Source organism: Amblyomma maculatum, chromosome 10 (genome assembly GCF_055883805.1).
Source record: "Amblyomma maculatum isolate TAMU_Amacu chromosome 10, ASM5588380v1, whole genome shotgun sequence".
In the NCBI taxonomy this organism is placed as follows: Eukaryota; Metazoa; Arthropoda; class Arachnida; order Ixodida; family Ixodidae; genus Amblyomma; species Amblyomma maculatum.
In genome coordinates this window covers 83,214,610-83,239,890 of record NC_139353.1, presented here as the reverse complement: position 1 = coordinate 83,239,890, position 25,281 = coordinate 83,214,610, and the positions used below count along the sequence as shown (strand labels likewise).

General features: G+C 50.6%; 1 protein-coding gene across 4 annotated transcripts in view; it reads left to right on the top strand.

The window, feature by feature from the left end:
* The window catches only part of Ufd4 (ubiquitin fusion-degradation 4-like), a 137,969-nt gene that overhangs the window by 42,036 nt on the left and 70,652 nt on the right, over positions 1-25,281 (top strand). For all 4 annotated transcript variants that reach the window (XM_084583005.1, XM_084583004.1, XM_084583003.1 and 1 more), the window contains exons 2-8: positions 14,537-14,771; positions 16,227-16,454; positions 17,704-17,997; positions 20,311-20,369; positions 20,834-21,051; positions 21,528-21,703; positions 24,704-24,827. In XM_084583005.1, the coding sequence (XP_084439131.1) occupies positions 14,537-14,771; positions 16,227-16,454; positions 17,704-17,997; positions 20,311-20,369; positions 20,834-21,051; positions 21,528-21,703; positions 24,704-24,827 (1,334 nt within the window). The remainder of the gene's footprint in view (positions 1-14,536; positions 14,772-16,226; positions 16,455-17,703; positions 17,998-20,310; positions 20,370-20,833; positions 21,052-21,527; positions 21,704-24,703; positions 24,828-25,281) is intronic.

Genomic DNA, 25,281 nt, shown 5'->3' with positions numbered 1-25,281 from the left:
GGACGTTCGGTGCCCAAGAAGGCGGGAGCCTCTTTTCGATGGAGGCGAAAAATAATGCGGCCGTGTGCTGTGCGGTCTCGATGCACGTTTAAAGAACTCGAGGTTGCTGAAAATTTTTTTTGTTGTTGAAACTCATAGCCTGAGTTGCTCTGGGACGTTATAAACTCCAGAAACCAAACATAAGTGGGTTTGGGATCAGGCATAAAAATCCAACTCAGCCGTATTTATGTGTCTGGTGGGTGGAGTGCATGCGAGACGTAATGGAGGCGAAAATGAAAGAACTAGAGGCAAATAGTCTGCCGCTCAATTTTCTTTAAAAAAAAATGTTTAGAAACATTTTTTAGAAACAATTTATTTTTTACATTCGGCCATATGTGCGTGGGTGCTACTTGGTGACGTCAAGAGTGACCGCAGCCGAAGAGCCAATGCCATTCGCTTGCTCCGATATCGAAGGCGGGACTGCCCGGTGGGAAGCAAGTGAGGATATTGGAGATATTTTTTTTTTTTTAAGTGACTGCTCCCGCAGATTTCCCGCACTGGGCTTTCTTCTGTCCTTGCTCGCGTTAGCCACCGATGAAGAGCTCCGTTTATCACGCAAACACGCGTCTCCCGTTTGTGAGCGCTCGCTGCGTTGGCGCGCTGACCTCTCAGTGAGTCAGCGTCTGGAGAAAACGCAGAGAGAAAATTCTCCTACTCTTGCAGCAAACATCAGTCGGCCGCGCGCAGTCTCGGCCTGTTTACGGGGTACGCTCGTGACTCACTCTGTCCCAGAGGGGAGGTCGCTCGAACGCGGGGGTTTTTCCCGTTGCCTCGGGCTAGACTCGCTTCGCTTTATAGGGTTTGCATAGAGGAAGATTGAGCGCCGAAGTGCACTCACTGTGAACTAAACTCGTTGCTTAAATCAGGGCTCCCTACACCGGAGCGAACAGTTCCTGAATATCGCAATGAATGCTGCTTCCCTTTCACATTTCGTTGTATTAAAGGCACACGCGAAGCCCTGAGCGGACAGTGAGCGCGGGGCGAGTCGCTGCGCACAGTAGTAGTGTGCTTCACGCCGCTTGTATGCGGCGAGGGTGGCTACTTTTATCGTACCGAGAGCGGCTCCCTCTGAGCGCGCGTGTCGTGCCAGGGGAGCTGCTTGCTATATAATATATTCTGCGTTTCGGGCAGGGGTGTCAGCCATTCGACAGAATGCAGCTGCAGCTGTCTGCGTGCGTAGCGATCGACTCCTCGTTACTGGAACTCGGGAGCATGGGCGTTCGCAGCAGCGGAGCGCGCTCCTAGCAGCTCTGACGGAAGGGGGTATAGTGTAACGCTTCTAGTGGCACTAAGACATTGCTTCTTGTCCGGGAGATAGGGTATTCAACCCCCCCTCCCCCCTATCCCTCTTTTTACCCCTCTGATTGTTCGGGCTTCTAGTTCTTTAGTGCTAGTATAACCTAGTCGTAATACTTTTACGTGGTGCACGGGGAAGAAGAATGATGGTCGCTTCATTTCCGTCTTTGTTTCGCTGTGGCTGCTCTCCCCTCCTGCTGTGAGTGTACCCACAGTGGCAGCGGCAAAAGCAGAGAGAGAGAAAAAAAAAAGTCGTTCTTATCTTCGACCAGTCTACCAACGCTGTGTTGCAGTTGCTAATTTGTGGCTGTGGGGGGTCGCGCGGAAGTTGCCTGTCGACTGTCGTGTGCCGTAAACTTTTGTGGCCAGCTGCGCGCACTGTGTGATGTGAATTCTCCACCACCACCTTAATAAGAGGTAGCAGTTCCTCTGCGCGAGTCCCATCTCCGAGGCGGAGGCATCGGTAGTTCACTGTGACGTAGGCAGTCAGTGTGTTGTAGGGGCGCCGCCTGCACATGTAGAGCCTACACGTTGTTGTCCTGCACCATGCATCGCAGTGAAAGGAGTCACTCACGCGTCACGCCTGCGCTGCCCATGCACTACAGACTGGTGTGGCGTTCCCACATTGCAGCAGTGCCGTGCGAAATACGGGCGAGGAAGGGGGGTATCATGACTATATTGCCCCATCACGTTAAGGCCCGGGCACGTTAGAAACCAGGGCGAGGCAGTTTGCTTTTCGGCCCACTTCGCACGGGCTCAGTTGCTGCGCTTCCGCGTGGTCTCTTCTCTCTCTGCTCGGAGAGTGCGCGGACTCGTTCTGTGTGAAACAAGCCGCGTGCCGACATAGTGCGCGCGTTTCTCGCAGCAGCGTTTTTCTTCCTCTGCCTGTATTTTCCTTTTTGTTCGTTTTTTTTTTCTCCCACATGGCAAACAGGCCGCGTCCCCTCTTCCCCTGCACTCTATAGCTGCGTAGCTAGGCCTGCTTTGCCTGCGCATATGTTTGTGACGTTTGTTTACTGGCCTGCGCGGGCTGCTGCTTGGGGCTGAGCTTTCCTGCGAAGGGCTTTGCGAAACCCTTCTTTCCTCCCCGCGTGCATATACAACACGTGAATAATGCAGTAAGGCCGCGGCACCGTCCGCCTCTTGAGCGGAGAGAGGTCGCGCACTGTATAATCGAGCGTTTTCGAAAGCCCTGCGGATGAGACTGACGAGCGCATCCCTGACGCCAGGAGAGACAGGAGGAGAGGTCAGGCGCCTTCTTCGTATGCATATCGAGAGGGAGAGAGAGCACTGCCGGCTGCAGGTGTACGGCGCCAATATTTGGTAACGCGTTATCGTTGCTACCGTTGACATGCATGCTGGGGGCCGCAGTTTCCAATACGGTCGTGGTGTGCTTGTAGCGAGCATATTCATCAAGTTTTGGGGGTCCTAAAACCCTCGAGTTTGCGTGGTGATGCGATGTTACGTCGCCTAATAGGCACTTACGAAGGGCAGGAAGTGCGGCACTGGCCGGTGCCCGGCATATCCTTTAGCTGCGTTATGGGTCATGATGTCACAAGCGGCAACTACGAATGGTATAGTATGTATTGGTTAAGAATGGTTCCCGGGAGAGGCGGGGAGAGTGAAGACTGCGAGTTTCTCTTCCGTTTCGAAAGCGTCTTATAACGGTTGTTCGTTTAGTCTATTGCATTTGATTGTTCCTCTTCGCGATTGGTTCCGATATGTTGTGGGAATATTATTAGCGGCATGCGCGAGCGATGTTTCCCACTCGAAGCAGTTTTCCTTTGGCGTTGAATGACGCACGCTCATTTAGCGCTGACGTACAGCTAGAAGCAATATGAAAGGGAACAGGGCGGCGCGTGGCTTCCACGCCTTCAAATGCGCTAGCACCGACAGGTGATAAAGAGTTGGGGGTAAATGTGCATCCAAAGGAAGCTTGGTCGGCTGCTCTTTCCGAGCGTACTCTTGGTGCCACCCATTCTCGTCTTGTGTTGGTGGCAGCGCTTTTCAAAGCGCGGATGGCACGCACTCCCGTGTTCCCTTTCATATTTCTTCTAGCTGCACATTCACGTGCACTCTGTGCGCGTTGTTCGCCCCTGGCGCAGAACCGCTTTGTCATGCAAGGCTGGTGTTTAGGAGGCGTTTTCAGATGCGACGAGTATGTACTTAGTTGCTTGAAAGCGGCAAGATTGTGCAGGATCGATTTGCCAGCGTCACCTTCGGATCGTGTTGTGGGAGGGCGTAGCCGTCGTTAACGTTAAACTTCATCCTTGGTTAATTAGTCCGCTTGCAGTGCGTGTATTACTGCTCTGTCCTGAAGCGACCGTTTGAAGTTGTCGGGTGGTTGGTGCACGACTGAAGATCGCGGCTTCGAATCTCGACCGCCTTTCGCTGCGTCGGTGAAACGAAAAAAAGATACGCCTGTGTGCAGTGCGATGACTTCAGCGCACGTTGTAGTAGCCCCGGTGGTAAATATAGAACGTTACAGTCGGGATGCGTCGTGCTGGTTCACGCGCCTGAAGTTCTGTGCCAGATGGCTTTCAGAATTTCGTCGATGCGGCCCCCGCCGTTGTGTGTTCCGCCCCGTTGACTGATGCGTTTGGCGCCAAGCCGCAGATATCCGCGCCCCTTGTATGGACACATCTCTGTGACGTCAGCTGACCACGGGCCCTCTTCTCCAGCTGTCCGCGATTTCAACGCATTTGCAGGCGCGCGGTCGTCGCCTCGTTTTCCATGCTGGACCTTAATTCTGTGGCCTATCGGCGCGCAATGTTTTGCAGTACGTCGCCGTATTGTGAGCAGCCTCACTCGCCTGTCTGTTCTTCCGGACCTGACGCTGTGCCAGGTTCAGACGGTCTTTCTTTTTCACTCTTTCGTGATCCGTCGATCAGAAAGCGGCGGCCGGGCCTGCCTGCTGCTACTGTAGCGGTAGGCTCCCCGCAAGGGGGCCTATAAACTTCCTCTTTCGATACGTTTACGCGCGCAAGGCAGCCGCGGTGCGTGTGTGCTTTTGTGGGACGTCGGCCCGTGGGTCGTCGGTCGGGCCGAACAACGGGATGCTGCGCTTGGCGCGTTCCGAGGAGGAGGCTGTCCAGGAAGAGCAGTGGTTGTTGTCCGCTGTTCTCGCGCCCGGTCTTTTTGCCTGCACGCGTCTGTGGGCCCGTTGCGATTTTCGCGTGGCTGCCTCTTGCGGAGCTGTCCTCCTCCGCTTGTTCTGTTATCACTTGTGGCCTTGGGGCAGCGAGGACGCTCGTACTGCGTTCACGAGGAAGTGGCTGAGATCACCTTTTGCCGAATTCAGTCCACCTGAGAAGGCCGAAGCCGTGGAGGCTGTTACCTGAAAGGAATTTTCGGAGAAGTCGCGTCGGCGGAGAAGAGCGACATCGGCAGGGGATGGTGGCACTGTGATTGGACGACTGGAAACTCTGCGGGGCGAAGTTGTGCCCCTACCGCACGGGCATATCATGGCGTTCGAAGCGATAGTGTATTGACTCAAAAATTGTTTAACGCTGATACACGTTCGGTTTCAGCTGTCATCGTGTCATCGGATAACTGTGGAATTCTATCGAGATTTCGAAGGCCTTCGTGCGGTCGCAGCGTGCACCGTCGGACGCGAAGCGCTCGTAGCATCTGCACTTTGTGCGTAACACCACTTTCATCTTTTGAGGTTAATCTTCTGCGCTGAATAATTGCTTGCATGCGTTCAAAATTATTGACGGTGGCGCCACACCATGCATCTTTGTGTGAAGTGGTGAAATTCTTCGACGGCGATTGAGTTTTCTTAGTGACAGCGGCACGACTCCTTCGATAGCGGTTGGAAAACCTCGAAAGGACTGGTGACAGTTGCGGGAGAGTGCGCGTTCTAATTGAGAGCGCTGTGATCCGGCTCCTAACCGACGTGTCCTACCCCTCCAACTCTGGCCCGCGTTTGCGGACTAGCTCCGGTGACACTGGGGACGCATTTTGCGCTCATCTGCGCCAGGCTTCCAGTCGAGTGAGCCCAGGCCTTTCTTCAAGCTCTTCGTTGCACCTTTGTGCTCTTACGTTGGTTGAAAGTCCCTCCTTATAGTAACAAAGTATAATCGTGAGCGGACCTTGCTTTTCTCGCGCGTGTGACCGCCGATGCTTCTTCTGGCGAGGTGTGTGCGCGTGGACTGAATGCATAGTTCGCACCGCTTTCCCACTGCCATCGCGTAAATACGGAAGGCTCACTTGCAGTAAAAAGCAGAAACGGTAAAGAAGCAATCAACGCGTGCTATACGGCAGTTCTGACGTTCGCGTTTAACATCCCCGGGCGGTGACTTACTGGCGGAAAATATAGCGCTGCCGATCCTCCTTCCTTTGTGGTTTAAAGGCGGGCCCGCGGAGATGCTGTGCGTTCCCGCTTTCTTCGTGTTTTCCGGCTTTACGGTATGCGCTGCTTGTGTGGCTGCCTCTGCGCTACCTTGCTTTCCTGCTCTCCTGGACACGTGGCTTCGCCCCTAGCTCTGCTCTCGTGGCTGCTTTCTCTTTCCTCCTTTGGTTTGCTTTGCTTGTCCCCCCTTCTCCGCCCCTCTTTTTTTTTTTTTTTTCGCTCCTTTTGGGCTGTCAGAAGAAAAAAAAAAAAGGATGTAGAGGCGGTGTGTCATTCCTGAGCTCGTCGCTGTTGCTGTGGGGCGTCTTTCTCTTTGGGTGCCAATTTGGAAGCTCTGTGTTTTCGGGCTCTCCTTCTCTCCTGTTTTGTTTGAGACGACTGCCTCGCGAGACGGGGGGACGCCAAGTTTTGCTTCCACCCCCTCGCCTCCTGTGCCTCTCCGTTTGCCCTCGTCCGCCGTTTGGTGTTTGTGCGCGACTCTCGGATCGGCTGTTGGTACTCCCCTGATGGGGCTGGGACAGGTAGGTCACCGCCGCTTGCGGCGGGGGCTAGCCTGTTACAGAATTTTTATCTGTTGTTGGCCGTCATTGCACCCGCCACCGTTTCGGTGGTGGACGACGGCTGTTGTTGCGGCGCGCGTCTTTCTCTCCCTCTTCCTCTTCTTGTCTATTTTTTCTTTCTGCACGAGGCAGCGGAGGTGGCTCAGCTACAGAGCCAGTAGTAGGCCCGTGCATTTTCTTTTCCTTCTTCCTACAGCCACAACATGTTTCCTGAGCGGTTGATCTGTTTTGATGCGACCGTATTGAGATGGTCGCTCCAAAACCCCGTCGTCCGTTGCGATGCGATTCCTCGGTCGGTTAAGGGGGTCTTGATGTCGCAACCAGACGACCTAACGCTTTCTCACAGGAGAGCAATGATGACGTCACTGCAGAAATCCGCATTGGGTTGGCAGGGTTGGGCTTTTTCTTTCGCTCGTACATCCTTACGCACGAAGGCTTTCTTGCCCTCCGCTTTGCGCATTTCGATTAGTTTCTGCTTATCACCCCCATTGACTTTTTTCTTGTCGAAATCGCGGTAAATTACGCGATTACTTGAAATGTTTACGTGTGACGTAGGCCACAATTATCAGAGAGGCAATAGTGAGTTTGGTAAAACCTTCATATTCACCTACCGAAAGCGCCGTACGATAAGCCGGTGGGGCAAAGAGAAGCTGCATTCATTATATGTTGGGAGGAGCGGCCGGGAAAAAAGAGGGCCACATTAATGCAAACAGTCGCGTTTTAATTTCTAGGCAAGAACATCGTTGGCGAGAGGCTTTCGGTCACTCGCTTGCAGCTAACATATACTGCGTGGAAATTGAGCGCGATGCACGTGCTGAAACACTGCGTCGACGTTGCTTCAGCGTTTGTTGCGGCGCTCGGGGCTGTCACATTGAACGCGCTTCGTTCCAGGAAGGCGGCAACCACGCCGTAATGCTCTGCGCGGCTGTGGCTCTTTCCTGGTTCTCCGCAGCGCTACTACTACGTCTGTTGTACGCATGCACGCATCGCGGACTGCGCGTAGTCGTGACTGGTGTCCTCTCAATCCGAGCCGCTCTTTTTCGTTGCCCGTACTGTTCGGCCCGTGTGTGTGCGCATACTGCGTAGTATGCTTCCGCGCTTGCGTGCCTGCCGCCAAACGGATGATAATCGTCAGACCGTGACGTCACGGTCACCGCTTTTCTTGTCCCTGCTACTAGTCCAAGTGCGGCTCTGCGTGCAGTGTGTGTGCCGCGCACGCGTGTGTGTTCCTGGAACGTGGGCACGCGCGCGAACCGCGGAAAGACTCGTCAATGGCTGTGGGACGAACGGGACGCGAACTTACTGCGCCAACTGAGCAGTTGGTACCCGGCTCGCGTCGGCTTCTTCCGGGCGCCCGCGGCAAGCTTGCTTGGTTTTGTGGGGTTTAACGTCCCAAATCGACTCAGGCTATGAGAGACGCCGTAGTAGAGGACTCCGGAAATTTCGATCACCTGGGGATCTTTAACGTGCACTGACATCGCACAGCACGCGGGCGCCTTACTTTTCGCCTCCATCGACAAGCGGCCGCCGAGGCCGGGATTCGATCCCGCACCCTTGGGAACAGTAGTCGAGCGCCGTAACCACTGCGCCACCCCGGCGGGGACGCTGTCGCTGGTGCGAAGCAAGCAGGCGCAGCACGAATACGGGGCATTCGATCGAGCTTGCATGTTCTGTGTGCGCTCGGTCGTGTACGTACAGTCTCTGCGCATAGTTCGGCGGATTGCCTGCATTACCGCTTTTTCTTAGCTTTGCACCCGGCTTGCAAAGTACGTACGTACAGTTCAGCCAACAATACGGCGACAACCATTTAGGGAGCGTTTTTTGGGGGAAGGCGAGACACGATGCCTGGATCGCGCAAAGCTCGATCTCTGATTGTCCCGCGGTCACCACGTACTAGAAGAGCAACGCGGGAATGGGCCGGCGGCGATGGCGAAAGTATGTCGCCATCGCCGCCGCTTTGCGAATGCCGCCACCTCTTCTTCTTCCCCCCGGAAATTACTCCGCGGTGTTGGTGGCTGCAGCGATTACGTCTTTCACCGATTCCGGTGTGCATATTCCAACGGCGAAGTTTCGCCACCGATTCGTCGGAACCCGGAAGTTGGAGCCTTTTTTCCCCCCAGTTGGCGGAAGGTTTAATTAGAAAGCATAATTGCGCGGTGACATTGATGCGCGGAGCGTTCGTCGTGGTATGAATCGATCGTTTAGATGTGGATTTTCTTGCTACTGTTCTTCGACCTTCGTCCTGCATTTCTGGGCCCTCAAAGCTGACACTGGCTTCGCCCGGTGGGCGGACGGTTCTCTACAGCGGCAATACTCTGGATAGTGACGGAATCAGGCGTAAGTTTAGGATGACACCCCGCTTTCGAGCAGCCGTTTGTCGCACGAAAGTAGACTTGCGAGCGGGGCCGCTGCTGCCGTGTTTTTCTTCCCGGCCGTGAAAGAAGAAAGTAACAGCGTTCGCACGCATTTTGCTCTCTGTGTGGGTGGGCTGCTGCAGATGCACGTCTGCCGATTCGTGAGCGCTCAGCGAGGAATCTCGTGTCTGCGGTCCCGGTGGATTTTACGGGGCACTTTACGCGAAGGTAATTGTTACCAAGCAGGTCGCATAAAAAAAAAAAAAAAAGTACTCGCGCGCGTGCCGGGATCGTTCGTGAGGTAGCCCGGTTTTTCTCTCGCGATCTCTCCGGAAGAAATTAAGAAGCCGGCAGTGGCTTTACATTAGGCCGGCGCACTGCAATGTGCCGTGTACGCCGCTGGGTCGCCGCTCTCTCTCATGTCTGCTGCCAGGGAGGGAAAGAGAGAGGGGGGGGGGGGGGGGACGTCGGTGGGAACGTGCCTTCGCGGGTGGCTTGCCCTGGATGACGTTATCGGTGCCTCATGCGAGCCAGGGATGTGGACGCGCACTATCTGTTGTGGTTTTGGAACCTGCTTAATAATATATGTGCAGATGCCAGCGACGTTATAGTCGCTGGCATCTGTGTGAGGTTTTGCTGCCTCAATGGCGACTCCTGCTAAAGTGCGCCGAAATATTTCACCACAGTGGTTTGGTTCGCAGGTTCTAACGTTCCAGGCGACTCGGGCTATAAGAGAGACGTCATATAGTGGAGGGCTCCGGGCCACGTAATCTCCTTGCGTTAAGTCGCCCTCGAGGCAGCAAAAGGCCCCCGGCTAGAGTCGTTGGCGTCCGCGCAGTGTGTTGTCGCGGGTAGGCGTGCTGAATAATGGACTGATATGTAGCCCACATAAGTTAACATGCGAGCTTGCGGAGAAACAATCACAATTATATTTTATGTTCCTGCACAAAGCTACAAGAACTAAGAAAAAAGCATTTTCCAATATTTTATTCACAATATATTCATCTTCACCCTAGCTTACGCGTCGGAGAAAATGCTCTTGTCAATATATCATGCGTTTTTATGTTCTTAAAAGATGCCAACCTTGTTAACAAATTATGAGATTTTTAACCATATTTAATAGATCTGCCGCATGGACAGCAGATTTCACCATGTGTTTGGCGCATAGAGAGCCTTAGATGCTTACGCGCCATAAAACACAACACAGCACATATATTTTTTTTTAATCTTTACGCACAATACATATTTCATCTTTACGCGCGGAGCAGAACGCAGCCAGCAAAGCTGTGCACAATGGGGCCTGTTGGTCTTCATACAACGTAGAGGCGTGGTATGGCAAAATACAAAGGGGCGACACAAGTCACAGGTGCAAACTAGCAGCTGCACTTGATTTTCATCTTCACCAACAAAGCAAAACCTTAGGAGAAAAACAAGCACATGAGCGCTCCTTTTGCGTACGTTTATTGCGGAATAAATGTTTTATAGTAACAGAAGGTGAGGGTGATGTGACGCTTGTTTTCCTCTTTTGGCTTCCTGGTTTTTATTTCATCCTCATGGTGAAGGTGAAACTTTATTGTAGTTCTACGTTTGCGCTTGTTAGTGCACCTTTACGTTAAGAACACCTCGAATCCATTCCTGGAGTTCACGAGCAGTTGTGTTGAGACCGCTGCATGCTGTGTGTGATTGTTTGCGCTGTTTTGTTTCCTCCCTTTGCCAGACGGCGTTTATTTGCTTCAGCGACGTTTCGGTTCGTGCATTTTATCGGTGCAACGTCTGCAACACAACGGAGTTGGTCGTTCGCGAGGGCCCCCTTTTCAGGGTCCACCAACGAGTCGCGCGCGCCGTTCCTTGAGCGCCCGCGGGGACAAGGAGCTTTTCTTGCCAAGGAAAGCACTGCGAGTAACGGTCATTTGTGCCCGATCGAGCCCAGCGCTAGCGCGAGCATTTACAGTAATGGCCGACAGCCTCTCTCTCGTCGCAGTCTTCCATCGTCTGCTGCAGAACACGACCCGTCCGCATGCAGCTCTTGCTTGCCTTGGCTGCCCGTCATGGTCGTCTGCTATGGCCGGCCGGAGACAGTGCCGTGTCTGCCCGCTCGTGTAGCCCAAGAAAAACTTCGCGCTCAATTAGAGCCGGCAGCTCGCGGGAGGGCTCCATTAATAATGACCGCGTATGCGTAATACATCCACTACGTATGCGTATGCGCGCGGGCGAGCGAGCGCGCAGCTACGCGGCAACTGCTACTACTACTGCGAGCCCCCGATTCTCCGACACGCTTGACTCTGCTCCGGCGCGCTGCCGACGTGGTGTCTGTACTCTACGACTCTACCACCTGCTCTACCGCACGGGGCTTAGGCCGGTCCAGCGGCTCGCTTCTTCCTCGGTTGGTCGGTCGGTCGGTCGGTCGTTGACTCGGCGCCGGTGCTTCTTGCTGCGGGGACTGCTTTTTGGGCGACCGGCACCGGCGGCGCCTGGGTCCGATAAGCGCCGAGTCGGCCGTGTTCTCTCTCTCTCTCTTCGGCCCCGAACAACAACGGCGAGGCCTGCCCCTCGTTTCCCGCACCCTTCGTGCAGTGAGTGGTTCTCGAGAGAGTCCTCTGGGGCCGAGATCGGCCCCGATCGGCGGCCACGGAAGCAAAGCACCAGCGCGATGCAGCGTGGGAAATGTATTCGAGTGGTCGGTTGCGCGGTGAAGGGAACCAGCCCCTTTCGTGGGCGCTCGAAGAAGGGGTTTCTGGTCGGACGGGGAGACGAGATGAGGGGCGTGTACTCTCGTTGGCGGCTTTTGCGTTTGATCGCGGCTCTTGTGTAACCCTCCTCCCCTTCTTCTTGAGTAGCGTGTGGGCTTGTGTGGCCGTGTTCTGCGGGACCTGTTTGCTCCGGGGAGCGGCGGTTGATCCCAGAGTCTAGCACACTGGCCACGTTTTGAATAAGGCCCGACTCTCTCGTCCGCTTTTTACTGACGTATACGTCCAAAAGAACTTCGTGAGCACCGTTTAAAAGACTGCATCGGTGCATCTTCATCTTAGCCGCTGGGATTCCCGCTCCTCCTTTCCCCCCGCCCCTAAATTAGGAAACAAACTTTATCGCGCACTTCGACGTCCTGGTGAGATTTCCCAGGGTCACACTTTTCCTTAGTTCGTTCTTATAATCATGAAATGCTTAATGTGGCAGAATACGGAGGCGAAGCGCAAGAACAGAAGGCGAACCGAAACGTCACTTCCGGAACAACGCATGCGCCAACTAGTGTCTTCCTTCTTACGGTGTGGCGCCGTCAGAGGAAAAACCTCCCGAAGCAAAAACAATACGCCCTTGTTTGTGCGCGGTACGCTTTTCCGCCTCTTCATTTCACTCTTCCATCTGCGCTGGACGACGAGATCGGCTTCACATTTTTTTTTCGTCTCCGTTGTTCATGAAAAATCTACCTTTCTAGTTTAGTTTTGTCGTGAGGGTGCAGTAAGCCACTTGTAAAAGTCAACTTCAATGTGTTCCTTTAACGACGCGTTTCCTTTCTAGATTCGCGTGTCTGGCAAAAAAAAAAAAAAAAAAAAAAGTAGGTTTTCCTCCTCATCCAGTACTTCTCCGCCAAGGCATTTGTGTCCTGTATGAATTTATTTAAAAGTTTGTTGTGCAAATTGATTTAGTTTGTGGCTTCCTTGGCCTCGCAAAACATTATTTGCTCATATTGCCCGTGGAACATTCCTCGGGCAAGCAGTTTTTTTTTTTTTTTTTTTTTTCGGTTTGGAAGTAATTTTATGTTGTGTTTGCTAAAAGGGGTACTCCAAGTTTAAAAAAAAAGAAGAGGCTTCATCACTGAATATGATGTTGCAAGTAGCACTTTCCTGCAGTCTCCTCTACGTGTGTTTTCTCGTTGTTGAGCTTGAATTCTTCGAAGCTATGTACCGACATACCTCTAAAAGTGTTCCTACTGAGGACTCCAAGGAATGGGATGTGATAATTCACTCAAAAAGATGAAAAACTCTGAAGTTGCCCCTATAAGTAAACTCCTTCGTGTAGCTAAATATACTAGCTCAATAAAAAGGCCTGAAAAATAAATTGTAAGACTGGAACTTTTGATGCGTGCATTGGTAGCTACTGTTAGGCTGCACTCTTTGAGAGCTAGCTATGCAGCACTTGCATCCCACAGTTTATTCAAGGATGCCATAAGCCAGCAAAAGTGAAGGTGGGAGCAAGCCAAAGAGATAGATACAAGCAGTACTGATAAGCCTGTGTGCATGACCATAGAGTGGCTGGGGCTGATAAAAAAAGGGGGTTGGGGGGAACGGTCCACGTGCATCCAGCAGACAGCTTGGCAACAGTCTCTTTCATAAGGACGAAACGAAAATGGCAGCCGCCGCTGCTTACATGGGCTGATTAGGAGTGCTGTAACGGCATGCTGCCAAAGCACGTGAAGGGCATTGTATGCACGGCTGGCCAGGCACTCATTGTGGGCAAACTTGCTTCCGGTGCAGCGCTTTCTTTCTGCCCAAGCTGCTTGCTTGTTTGTTTTTTTCCCCGCTACTGCATGTATACGTTGGGGAGGGCAGGGGCTTACCTTTGCATGGTACGAAGCATAGGTTGCCTCACAGTGTTGCGTCTTCCCCCGGCTTTGGAGCAGTCTATTGTTTTGCTGCGAAGCAAACAATGCCAGGTGAGCATTGTGAGCTACACAGCACAGCTTGTGCTGTGGGGGTCGCAGCGTGGTCTCGGCTTCGGAAATGTTGCGTTTGAACTGAGGTGCTCTCGTTTATCTCATTTTGCAGCGTTCTCGAAGCTACAAATGTTGCCTGGCTTTTGCCCTCAGGAGCCCAGCTGAGAGATCAATGTTCGTTTGGGTGGGCGTGTGTTATGCAATGTGTGTGTGAAATGGTGCTGCTTCGCCAGTTCTCTTGAGGAAGTTGCTTTGAAATGGGCACTCAGCAACCTGAAATAAGTGCATTCTGGTTTCTTCAATTTACACCATCTGTATTGGTTTTCTTTTTTTTTCATTGTTTCATAATGCAGTTCTGTGGTTACTGAAATTGATAGTTGGTAGTCTATCCGGGTTGATCGAGGTGCAGTCCTGTTATGTAATTTCCACTCTGTTACTAGGCTGTCAGAGATACGTGTTATATGTGGGGGCAGTAGGGTGCTTGACAGCTGTGTGCAAGGTTGCGGGAGCGCACCCCGCTGCTGTGACTGCTTTCTGATGGAGGCAAAAAGCAAGGCATCCATGTGCTGTTCGATGTCGATGCACATTAAAGAACCCCAGGTGGTCGAAATTTCCAGAGCCCTCCACGTGACTGTAAACCCCATGAACCAATAAACTATACGTATGATATATGAATAATCACGTCTCCTCGATTTAGCCTGCATGACGAGGTAAAGGGTTATGCTAACAGCACTTTGTTACTAAAGAAAAAAAAAAAGGGTGAAGTCTAACGGGGCACTAAGTTTGGCCTTATTACTTTCGTTATATGCCAGAGACAGCATCATTAGATCTGCCGATTCAGACACTTGGACCCCTTTTGTAATGCAACTTGGCTTTCCCACGTTGTGCAGTGCCCTGACCATGGCATCTTTGGTATCAGTAAAACAGAGATAAATTTCTAAACTCGTATGTTGTTGTGTTACCAGTGTGCCCGGTGTTGTCGCGGGAGCCATATGGGCAATTCCACCACATGCACCATGGCTGTAATACCTGGTTTTAAAAAGCCCCTGTTCTGCCATAATAAGGCTGAGGTGAAGCCGACGGGACATTTATGAAAGAGGTCTGTTCCTTTGTTCTTAGGAGCAATCACACGAGGGAATGCACTCTGCCACTGAAATTTGGGGCAAATGAGGGTGGCTGTGTAAGCTGTGCCTCATTGCCAATTCATCTAGTGATCTTTACAGATATATTTCCGACAGGGGTGTAGCGAAGTAGACCATGTCTTCTTTTTGCCCTCTTACAGTTGTCCACCGCGCACCTTCCTTCCTGCACTTTGCCGCATCTTCCTGGACGAAGGAGCGCCTGACAATGTGCTCGAGGTGACTGCCCGGGCCATTACTTACTACCTGGATGTGTCAGCCGAGTGCACTCGCCGCATTGTGGCCGTTGATGGCGCCGTCAAGGCCATGTGCAACCGCCTGGTGGTGGCCGACGTGTCGTCGCGCACCAGCAAGGACCTCGCCGAGCAGTGCGTCAAGGTGAGGGTGCATCACTGTATCAGTTCATTAATACGCACAATTTCCAGCATTTTCGGTGGGTTGTTGCTGGCCACTACTTTATTGTTAGTGCGGTTGCTGAATTCATCTTGTCATCATAGGCTAATGCCTTGGTCTTTATGCAATTCAGTGTCTTTGTGAGCACATTGTTGAAGAGGCAGGTGGGCACAGCATTGGCAGCATCGTCTGTGCTGACATGGGCCTGGCCCTGTACCTAGCAATGTTCAAGCTCAGCTTGTGCAGATTGAGCAGATTGAGCAGTGTCGGAGCAGTAGCAGCTTTGACCGGAAACCCCTAAGGGCCCCTGAAAATGGCACTATTTACAAAAGAAGTCTCGAGGCCGTGCTGCAACAGATAACATGTTTACGCTGCAAGAATAGAACCATGCACGGTTTTGCGGCTTCCATGCCTGGCAAACAGTGCTCATAGTGTGTGTAAGTACTTTCCTCATCCCACCCATCCAGTTAAAGTAGTAATGAACTTATATTTTTATGACCTGCTTTCGCTTGTGAAGTGAGGTCTAATGTTTTTAAATTCGTATAGCTCCAGGGCAACGAAATTAGGTTTGTATTATGTTGTCAGACTCCAGTTTTTTTGATGGTAGGGCTTATCCATATGCAAAGGTAGCCTTGGGGAGTCGTTAGGAAACCTGAATTTGTTGTGAAAGCAGAAATACTTGCATCGAAATGAAACAGTGCAAAAAACGACAGACCAGAGAAAGGAGATGGGACAAGTGCTGCAGCGCTTGTCCTGTATCCTGCTTTCTCTAGTCTGTCGTTTTTTGCACTGTTTCATTTTCAATCCATACCAACTAGCCCAACTCAACGTTTTATTGAATATCTGCATCACTCCGCTTGCTATCTCTTGCCGGTGCCGAGCTCCATCTTCTTGTTTGCTTTGACATTTTCTCAGCCAATTTCTCCCTTTTTGCATCCATTTTCAGTTTTCTTTAATTTTCTGAATTGAGGTTGCCAGTGTGCAGCCTCACATTGTGCTGCTATTAGTGCTGCTTTCTTTTGCAATGCTGTTTTTCTGTGAGGGGCTGTCATTGTGTGCGCATACATCCACAGCACTCATTGCAACTTGCCGTTGCTTATAGCGGCACTCTCGAGCACAAGGCAATGCGTAACCTCTTTGTGTCATCCTGCAAATGTCGTACAGTGGCCCTGATTGTCTGAGCATTCTGCGCTGATGCCCCGCTTGCCACTGTGATGGAGTGGTTAGGACACTCGACTGCTGTGCCCAAAGACGCGGGATCAAATCCCAGCCGCTTTTCAACGGAGGGGAAAAGCTAGGCGCCCGTGTGCTGTGCGATGTCAGTGCACATTAAGGAGCCCCAGGTGGTGGAAATATTCAGAGCCCTCCACCACGCCATCTTTCACAGCCTGAGTTGCTTTGGGACGTTAAACCTGATAAACCTGAACCATTCTTTTACAGGTCCTGGAACTCATCTGCACCCGGGAGGCGGGTGCAGTGTTTGAGGCCGGTGGCCTGCAGTGTGTGCTGTCCTTCATCCGGGACAAGGGCTCCCTGGTGCACAAGGACACCCTCCACTCGGCCATGGCAGTGGTTTCTCGCCTCTGCGGCAAGGTGGACACAAGTGATGCCTGCTTGCCGGCATGCGTCGAGGCTCTCTCCCTCCTGCTGCGCCACGAGGACACACACGTGAGTAGGCCACTTTGTTTCCCTCTGTTGGTGCGGTAGCATTAAAGGCCCCATTTTACAAAAAATCCTGTGGCAGCATTGCGGGCCAAAAGCTGTGGACATACGGGTTGGCACGTGACATGATCAGGCACTGGTTAATTGTGTTGTGTGATGGCTTGTGATTGATAGGTTGTGTGATTAACACTGATTGGGTTGTGTAATGTTATGCGACCACATGATGGGGCTGAACTGGCTCTGGTAGCTCCCGGAGAGGGGAGGTTCAGGTGTGAATTGAATGAACTTGAGGCTCTTGAACCATTACCCCTGATCATGCGGGCTCGTTTGTACGGCTTGGCAAAAATGGAGCTATATGTCTGGTGGCCTTGCACATAATATGGTAATTTACGACAGTCGGCAATGTATGTTAGTTGTACAAAGTACAAATTAATGAATTTACTGATTAAAGAAGTACCAAAGTGTATATGTGCAAAGATCCCCAAAAGGAGGCACAGGTGAGAACCCCTAATTCTCTTGCATCGTACCCTTAAAGACAGAGCGTAAGTGTGTATGTTTATATCCCCTTAATTTTCAACTAAAATGTCTGGAGAACCTTGTATTTGCATTTGAACAGCTTTTGATCTGGTAGCTTTTTGATCTGGTTGATCTCTTTCAGTTAATAGGAGGAAAAAATGGGATCATTTTGAATGAATTGCAGTTTCGAAACATTAGCACTAGTTTACTTTTCAGCTGATAACTGGCACATGATTATTTTGGTTGGTTATGCACCAGAAAACCCCAACATATGACACATTACAGTGGGGCCTGTAATATGACCATAAGTGTGGATGTTCTTATTTATGCTGCATGTGTAAACCAGCCTGTGACATGTTCTGGCTTCAGGAACAAGCTAGCAGCTCATTCTCTATGTTGACTTGCATTATCATGTCTGTATTGTCCTAACATGTGGCTAATAGTCAAGATTTACCTGAGCACTTATTGTCGTAGTGCTCAGAGGAGCCTAGGAGGACCAATAATATTGGTATTTTTTGCAAGCTTCTGTACTCTGAAACACCTGAACACCTGTTGTAGCTTTTCTTCCTTGCGGCTTGCTTTGATTTCACTCGTAGTCATTTGCGATAAAACAGCATTAACTTGTACTTTCTGGATGTGTGGCTCTTTGGCTTCTGTGGGTTCATTTGGGGTGCCACTGTTGATTGTCACAGGCTAAAAATAATTGAAAAAAAAAAAATTCTCATTGTGCCGTGCTCAGGTGTCTGATGGCGCCCTCCGGTGCTTTGCCTCTCTGGCTGATCGGTTCATGCGGCGGTCCTTGGACCCCGCACCGCTGGCTGAACATGGCCTGGTCCAGCAACTCCTGAGCCGCATGGCGCATGCTGCAGCTCCGGCATCATCATTGTTAGCGCCGCCTTCTGGCGGTGGCAACCAGAGTGGCGGTACCTCGGCGCCAGCCGCTCCGCCAGCCGAGCCAAAGTCATCTCCGACCGTGTCCACCATTATCAGTCTGCTGTCCACGCTTTGCCGGGGATCGCCTGCCATCACACATGTGAGTTTGCCTGTCAGCTTTGATGTGATGCGATGGCTGGTGGTGCCATCAACGTCCTGCTGAGATTCCAGGTGTACCAGGCATACCTGGCGAGCGCACCTACTAGTACAATTATAGAAGGCCCCGGTTCTTTTTCTACCACCCAGGTACAAGCACAATGAAAAAAATTGCTGCAAGCAAGAGATCATGACGGCGCCAAACTGTTCGCATGATTATTTATTTCGGCAGTACCTCAATCCAGTGCCAGAATGTGAGGCTGCTTGGAGATGTTAGAGAATTAATTGCTGTGGTAGTTTGCTTGTTGTCCTGTGTGGACTTCTTTTGATTAGGTATGAGATCGGTCTCACTTGCTTGTTGTCACTTGTGAAGACTGCGTGCAAGCACTCTCTGTAGGCTTCTTTATAGGCTCGAGCTGGGCAGTATGAGATGTGCATTTTTACTATTTCTAAGTAGTCGTTTAATTTCAGGATGTTAGTACCCTCATGTTGGAATAAATATTCGGTCAGAGTCGGCTGTTTGAAGCCGCACAGCCTTTTAAAAACATCATTACCATGCCTTGGACAAGTGGTAGTTAGCAGGTGACAAACATCAGGACCTTCATCATCCGATGGGCCGTGGCGGTGGTGTCGAGGGTGCTTCGGATACTGCACCTGTCTTATTTTCATTGTGATTGTGCGCTGTTTATAAGCCACTTCGAGCTACTTTATAGCCACCATTCATTATTTTCATCATTTCATGTGCCAGTTATGAACAAATAGTGAAGCTAGACCATTCAAATAACTGTCAGCAATCTCCAATGTATTACTGGTGCCTGTTTTAGTTAAGAAGATTGAACGTTTAGGGCTCTGCAGGGTCTGAAATATCAGTCGTCGCATAGTGTTCCTATGGAGTGCACGACTGTTCCCAATCGACGTCCAAAATATCGGCCAAACCTGAGTTGTCTGATGTAGTATGCTTTTGTCACCATGTGCTCACCCAGGTGGTCGTAATTTCCGGAGTCCTCCATTACGGAGTCTCTCATAGACTCAGTCGCTTTGGGACGTTAAACCCCACAAACCAAACAAACCAAACTACAGTCGACCGATTTTTCGGACACCCAATTTTTCGGACATGCTTGATTATTCGGACTTTTTCCCTGCCCCAGGACATACTTTATAAAGTCAATGTATTACGCTGCTCAAAATTTCGGACACTCTAAGGAGGGCTATTCGATTTTTCGGACATTCTAAGCGTCAGCCGGGCCAACTGCCACACATTTTGAGCGGTGTCGCCGCCATCTTGTTTGTTTACTTTTTCCTTCGATAGCCTCGAAACCGGTGCTGGCCTTGCGTGCCGCTCCTTAGCTAAATACGTTGGATCGAGGCTATTTGCCTAGCAGCTTCCGTTTCCGGGACAACGTCGCTGCCGGAATGCTTTTTTTTTTTTTTTTTTTTCAGCGTGATCGCTTCTACTGCCTGTTCCTTTGTGTTTGCCGTGTAGGCCTAGCCGTGGTCATGCTGATGCGAGAACTATGTTCTGTCGCTACTGTGGCTTGCGTTTTATTGAATCTGCTTCAGTTCTGTTTCCGGATTTTATAAGATTTTTTTTTTTTTTCTTTCGTGCAACGCGACAGCGAGAAGGCACTCAACGGAGTCGGTGTTGTGATTCAGTGTTTGGTGGTTGTGGTGTGCCTCGACAGTGGGAAACCTACTCTGTCGATTTGCTTGGAGCACTTAGTACCCTCACCGATGCGTGGAGGTCTGTAGCACCCACAACGCTGCGCAATTGCTTCCACGACGCGGGATTTGCGCTGAATGACGAGTCGGCTGCCTTGGACGAGGAGAGCGTCGTCGAGCAGTTGTCAGGCAGTGAGCAGTTCATTCACGACTTTCGCACTGCTGGTGTCGAAATTCCATCGGCCGTCTCGTTTTCAAAGTTCACAGACGTGGACCACCAGTTGGAACTGTGCTCTGGGCTCATAGATACAGGAATTATTCGCCAAGTGCTTGTGGAGTCTGAGAGCGAGGACGATGATGACTCACCTGCAGCAGCGCAGCCGACGTAAGCTGAGCTGATGCAAGCGAAATTCAGGTGGACCTGTTAGCACGGAAGCGGAGCGTGGTGCAGAAAAGCATTCATGACTTTTTCCGGCCTCAAAATGAATAATAGGCAATAAATTGAGCTTTTCTGGTGCACATGTTTTTTCGGACTGCCCGATTTTTCGGACATTTTCGTGGTCCGTTGAGAGTCCGAAAAATCTGTCGTCGACTGTATTTAGCAGAGGAGGCATTCAGTTTCAGGTATCTGAAATGTGCGACCAACCTTTGTTTGCAGGACCTGCTGAGGTCAGAGCTTCCAGATGCCATCGAGTCTGCCCTTCAAGGAGATGAGCGGTGAGCATATGATTCTGTGGCATAATTACTAAAGACCGGTGCTTGCGCAGAGTATTGCTGGATTCTGACGGCATAGTCTAGCACAGTGAACTGACTTACCCTGCTTGGGTATCAGGTGGTTGTTTGGATGGTCGTGGAATTCCCACAGTGTGCATAATCAGTTTATGTTGGTTCGTTGTTGGCTGTTTCAACTTATGTCATGTTAAAGAAATAATATTAATAAGCTGGGAAATTTTAGAAGATTCCTAGTTGGGTATGGCAGTAGTAATTGAAACAAGCAATCTTTCTCATCTGGTAAAGGGCAAAATTTAGCCAGTTCTCCAGCAGGTTTGCAGTTAAACAATCCTTTCCACTCCTGTACTACGTCCCGTCCTTTATTGCACTTCTCTTTGTGGCAACAGCAGTTGTTGTATAGGGTGTTCTTCGTCACTCATGTTCTTCGTCACGTCTGTCCCTGTTTGCAGGTGTGTTCTAGACACTATGCGCCTGGTGGACCTGCTCCTGGTGCTGCTGTTTGAGGGACGCAAGGCACTGCCCAAGGCCGGTGTGGCCTCTGTTTCCACCCGGCTGAGCTCCCTCCGGCGGGTGGACAGCGCCGGAGGTGAGCGCACCCACCGGCAGCTCATCGACTGCATCCGCAGCAAGGACACGGACGCCCTCGTAGATGCCATCGACTCTGGCGGTGGGTCCTCTGTTGGTCTCTTACGCTATGTCACCGCCTTCAATTAACTGTCTAACCTTAGAAGAATCAATCAAAGTTGAGTGTGCTCGACTGTGCGTGAATTATTTTATGGGGAGAGAGCTATGGAACTGGTTTCAGGATTTTAATGTTGACCGCACTGTTAGGTAAGTCACCTAATATGGCATAGCAGTCATGTGAGATGTATTCTGGAATTTCCCCATGCGGTGTCTCGTAAGGCTTTGTCTTAAGATTAAAGTGTGGTGGGCTCAGCTTTGTAACCTGCGGCTGTCCCCAATGACAAAGCGCACATTGGCTCACCAAACCACCGGTGGCTGAACTTGTGTACCACTAAGAGATCTGTAGGCCTCTGTAGCAATTTGTGAAAGTGTTCTGTTTTGTTGTGTTCTTTCTCTAGGCTGATGCCGTTTTTGCCCCTCCCCTCCCCCCATTCCCTTGGCTTCATTTTGGTGGAGCAGGCATTGAAGTGAATTTCATGGACGACGTGGGCCAGACCCTGCTGAACTGGGCCTCTGCCTTTGGCACCCAGGAGATGGTAGAGTTCCTGTGCGACAGGGGTGCCGATGTCAACAAGGGGCAGCGTTCTTCCTCCCTCCACTACGCTGCCTGCTTTGGACGGCCTGGTGTGGCCAAGGTAAGCGTGGGGTGGGGAGCCATCGTGTTGGAAGTGCTAGCAAATTGGGCTGTGGTCTTAGATTCTACTGCTCCTCTGTAGGGAACTGGTCATGTCTTTACTATGATGAGCTTTAAAGGGCACAATCAATGCTGGCTTGTGTGTATTGGGGAAAGTCCAAAATAATCCCCCCTCCCCCAATGTGCACATGTCCACATGCTGGAAATAATAATAATAGCGGTGGCTGCAGATCAGTTTCTTGGCAAGAGCTGTAGGCGACACAGCTGTGCATGATTGAGGAGCTAGCATATTTCTCCAAGTTGTTGCAGAGTTTTGCTTTGGTTTGCAGAGACAATGTTGAATTCCAGCGGCAGATTATGAGTGCATGGTTGGATCACAAACAAGGCTTGTTTGGTCTCACGGGAGCACTTGGCGCAGGAATAAACTCTTGGGAAGGCATCAGACGAGGGAGCATCTGGGGGATCTGAACATTTTGTGCGGTTTTTCATCTCGTTCTTACCGACGTCCACAAGGGGCACCAGGAGGATTTTGCAGGGAGGTTCCCGCCCACCTCCCCCCACCCTACTTGGAGGACGGCTAACAGAATACTCTGTTAATATCATTCATTGCTGCCTAGACCGCTACATGGCTGTGACAGACAACAGGAATTGAGGAAGCAGCCGGTCATAACAGAGTAGGGGCACAAGCAAAAAAGAAAAAAAAAAGAAAAGGCTTTTTGCTCAATTCCATTCAGAATTAACACATGCTCACAATCTCCTGATGGAACAGAAAAGTTGCACTTTCTTTCTGCTTTAGGAATACAATTGCCCCAAATGCATTAAAAGGAGACGCGGGTCGAAAAACGGCGATTTTAAGTAAAAAAGTCACTTTTGTGATTTTGACTGTTTCAGCAACACTGATCCTTCCTTTTTAATATATAAAAAAATCAGAGCCGAAAACAGTCGCGAAATCATTTAAAAAGTCTGTTAAAGCACGCAAGGTGGCTAAAGAAGGGGCAGATACGACCCATGTTCAAGCGCGTGACGCGTCAAATCGCGGAGTCGCACGCCACTGAAATTTTGCAAGGCGGCAGGCCTACGCTTTTTCTCCCTAAAGCTGGCTTTGCCGCTTCACAAACCCCCAGCAAGTAATAAAAAAAAGAAGTTTCGCCGCCCAAACCTAGCATTTTCACTGGCCATTTAAATCACGTGGTGCGATTTCGACCACGCCATTGGCTGTCAGTGTGGGAAGCGGCCATAGCTCGTCTGCTCTTCATGCGACGCGTAGCTCGCTGTCACGCTGGCCCGCTAGTTTTCTTTCGGCGTGTTTTCAAAATTTCATGCATCTTCGTGCTCGTCGCTGCGATAGAATCCGAGAAGAAACGTGACTTTCGGTGTCGAAAGTACCGATCAAACCACGCGTTCAAGGGAAGTCACCGGCAAAGTGAAACGGCGTGCAGTGGAGACGTCCGCGGAAGCTAGGCCTAACCTCGGCGGAGGCGACACTTTTGACAGCTCGAAGCCGGCTGGGCACTGAAGTTTCAGTGACAGCTTAGACGATTTCGTCAGTGCATTGGATAAGAAGATAAGGATCTTCGAGCGTTGAGGAGACCTAGTACAGCGAGTGCCTTTATCGGCGAGATCGGTGCCGCGAACGCACTGGCGAGCGAGCAGCATGTCGGGAGCGCGGACGCTGCTAACTTTCCGTTCGCGAGTTGGCCAAGAAGTGAAAAGGACTCTCGTCGTTTCTAGAGCTGCGTTGCAGCAGTGTAGCGTGTGCCACGTCCGTTGTGTCGTAGTCGTGCGCGGTGTGCAGCTCCGGTGGACGACGCCCTTCAGCCAGCCCGAGGGAGATTTTTGCCGTGAACGTCAATGCAGGAGTTGCGGCGCTCGTTATTGGTGCTGGATACAATCAACTTTCCCGATTTTGTGTGGTTCTTGGTTTGCCGAAACAAGTGCACCATAAGGAGTTTAATGCCATAACAAAAAATGTGCACCTTGTGGTTACAAAGCAGTGGCTGACAGAAGCAAGGTCTCAGCATCACTAAATAGCCAAGAAAGCACGCCTTGAGAATGCTGCTCACAATGTCACTGTGGGAGCAACATATGATGCTGGTGAATTCTAAAACTGTGCACTGTATCATAATACCCTGGCCTGCATTGTGTGCAATTTTCATGCAGATAGTGCTGCTACAACAGCAATAAACAGCTTTTGTATCTTTAAATCGCATTTTTCTCGAATTCGTATTTTGGGCCGAATATGAGTTTTGTGCACAATATTTTATGTCGTTATTTTAGTTCAATCAACACCAAATTTGGCATGCATAATCTTTAGGATGTGTAGAATGCAAGTATCTAGGTTTAAATGCAATCAGCAGTATTTTTGGGCATGCAAATTTAAAAAATTATCTGGTGCTAGCCACTAAAAACAAGGCACCAGATATAAAATTGTCTCAAAACATTGCATGCCAAGGGAATGTTGCTATGTTGCTTATTTGCACTCAGTGGAGTGTTGGGGACAAGAAGAACTAGTTGGCTCTGCCCTACCATGCTTGCTGCTGTGTACAGCAGCTGCACAAACATGCATTGTTTTTCACTTATGCATGGCATTTAGAATATGAAAACATTAAGCTATTTTAAAACTAAAAGCATATTTAGAAAGAGGAGATCAATCTCTATAAGTGGTGCAATTTTCATTCACCTAGCATCAATATTAAGAAAAAAATGTTTTCGAGTAGCATCTCCCCTTAAACGAATTTGATGCTTATTTGTCGTTGGAATTTAGCACAGTTGGTTACAAAGTCCTCGTGAGTGGCATGGGGGCATTTGTTAAAGTATGCTGAACTGCAAGAAGTGTCATCAAGAGGACACCGGGTGGTTACTAAACCATTTCTGCATCCTTACACACTCTCCACTGAGTCGTTGGAATTGTGCATTTGCACGAGTGTGCCCTGGCAACAGTCAACATCTTTGGGAAGTTGTAGGTTGTGAAGTTTTCATATCGCTTTTTTAATTTGTGCAGGTTCTGCTTCGGCATGGTGCCAACCCCGACCTGCGCGACGAGGACGGGAAGACGCCCCTGGACAAGGCACGGGAGAGGAATGACGAGGGACACCGGGAAGTGGCTGCCATTTTGCAGTCGCCCGGTGGGTAGTGGCACTCTCTCCTTCTCGACCTTTTCTTTCCTCCATGCCAAGGCCAGCAGTGTGTTCCTGTGTATTGCAGGTTTTCTTGTCTCGCAGTGCAAGAGCCACACATTAAAGTGGGTTTCGGTGATATCTGCAAGTTGGAAGGAAAATGGCTAATGTTGATGCGAAGTGCAGCCTTGTTCGGCATCCTGAACCCCACTTAATTTGCTAGCAGCTGAGCCACGTAGCCATCCTTAGCGGTTTTCAGATGCTATAGAAGTTGCCTTTAGTCGCGTCCCTTCATGTCAATGAAAAAGATGCCACTGGTTTACATTGCCAGGCATGAGTCATGCCAGTTGCTTATCGGAGTGGCAGTGAGGGTGCACTGGAGAGCATCAGTTGTGGCGTTCAGTACACTTCTGAATGGACACAATACTAGTAGTGTGTAATGGTTGTTTGGTCATTCAAGGTG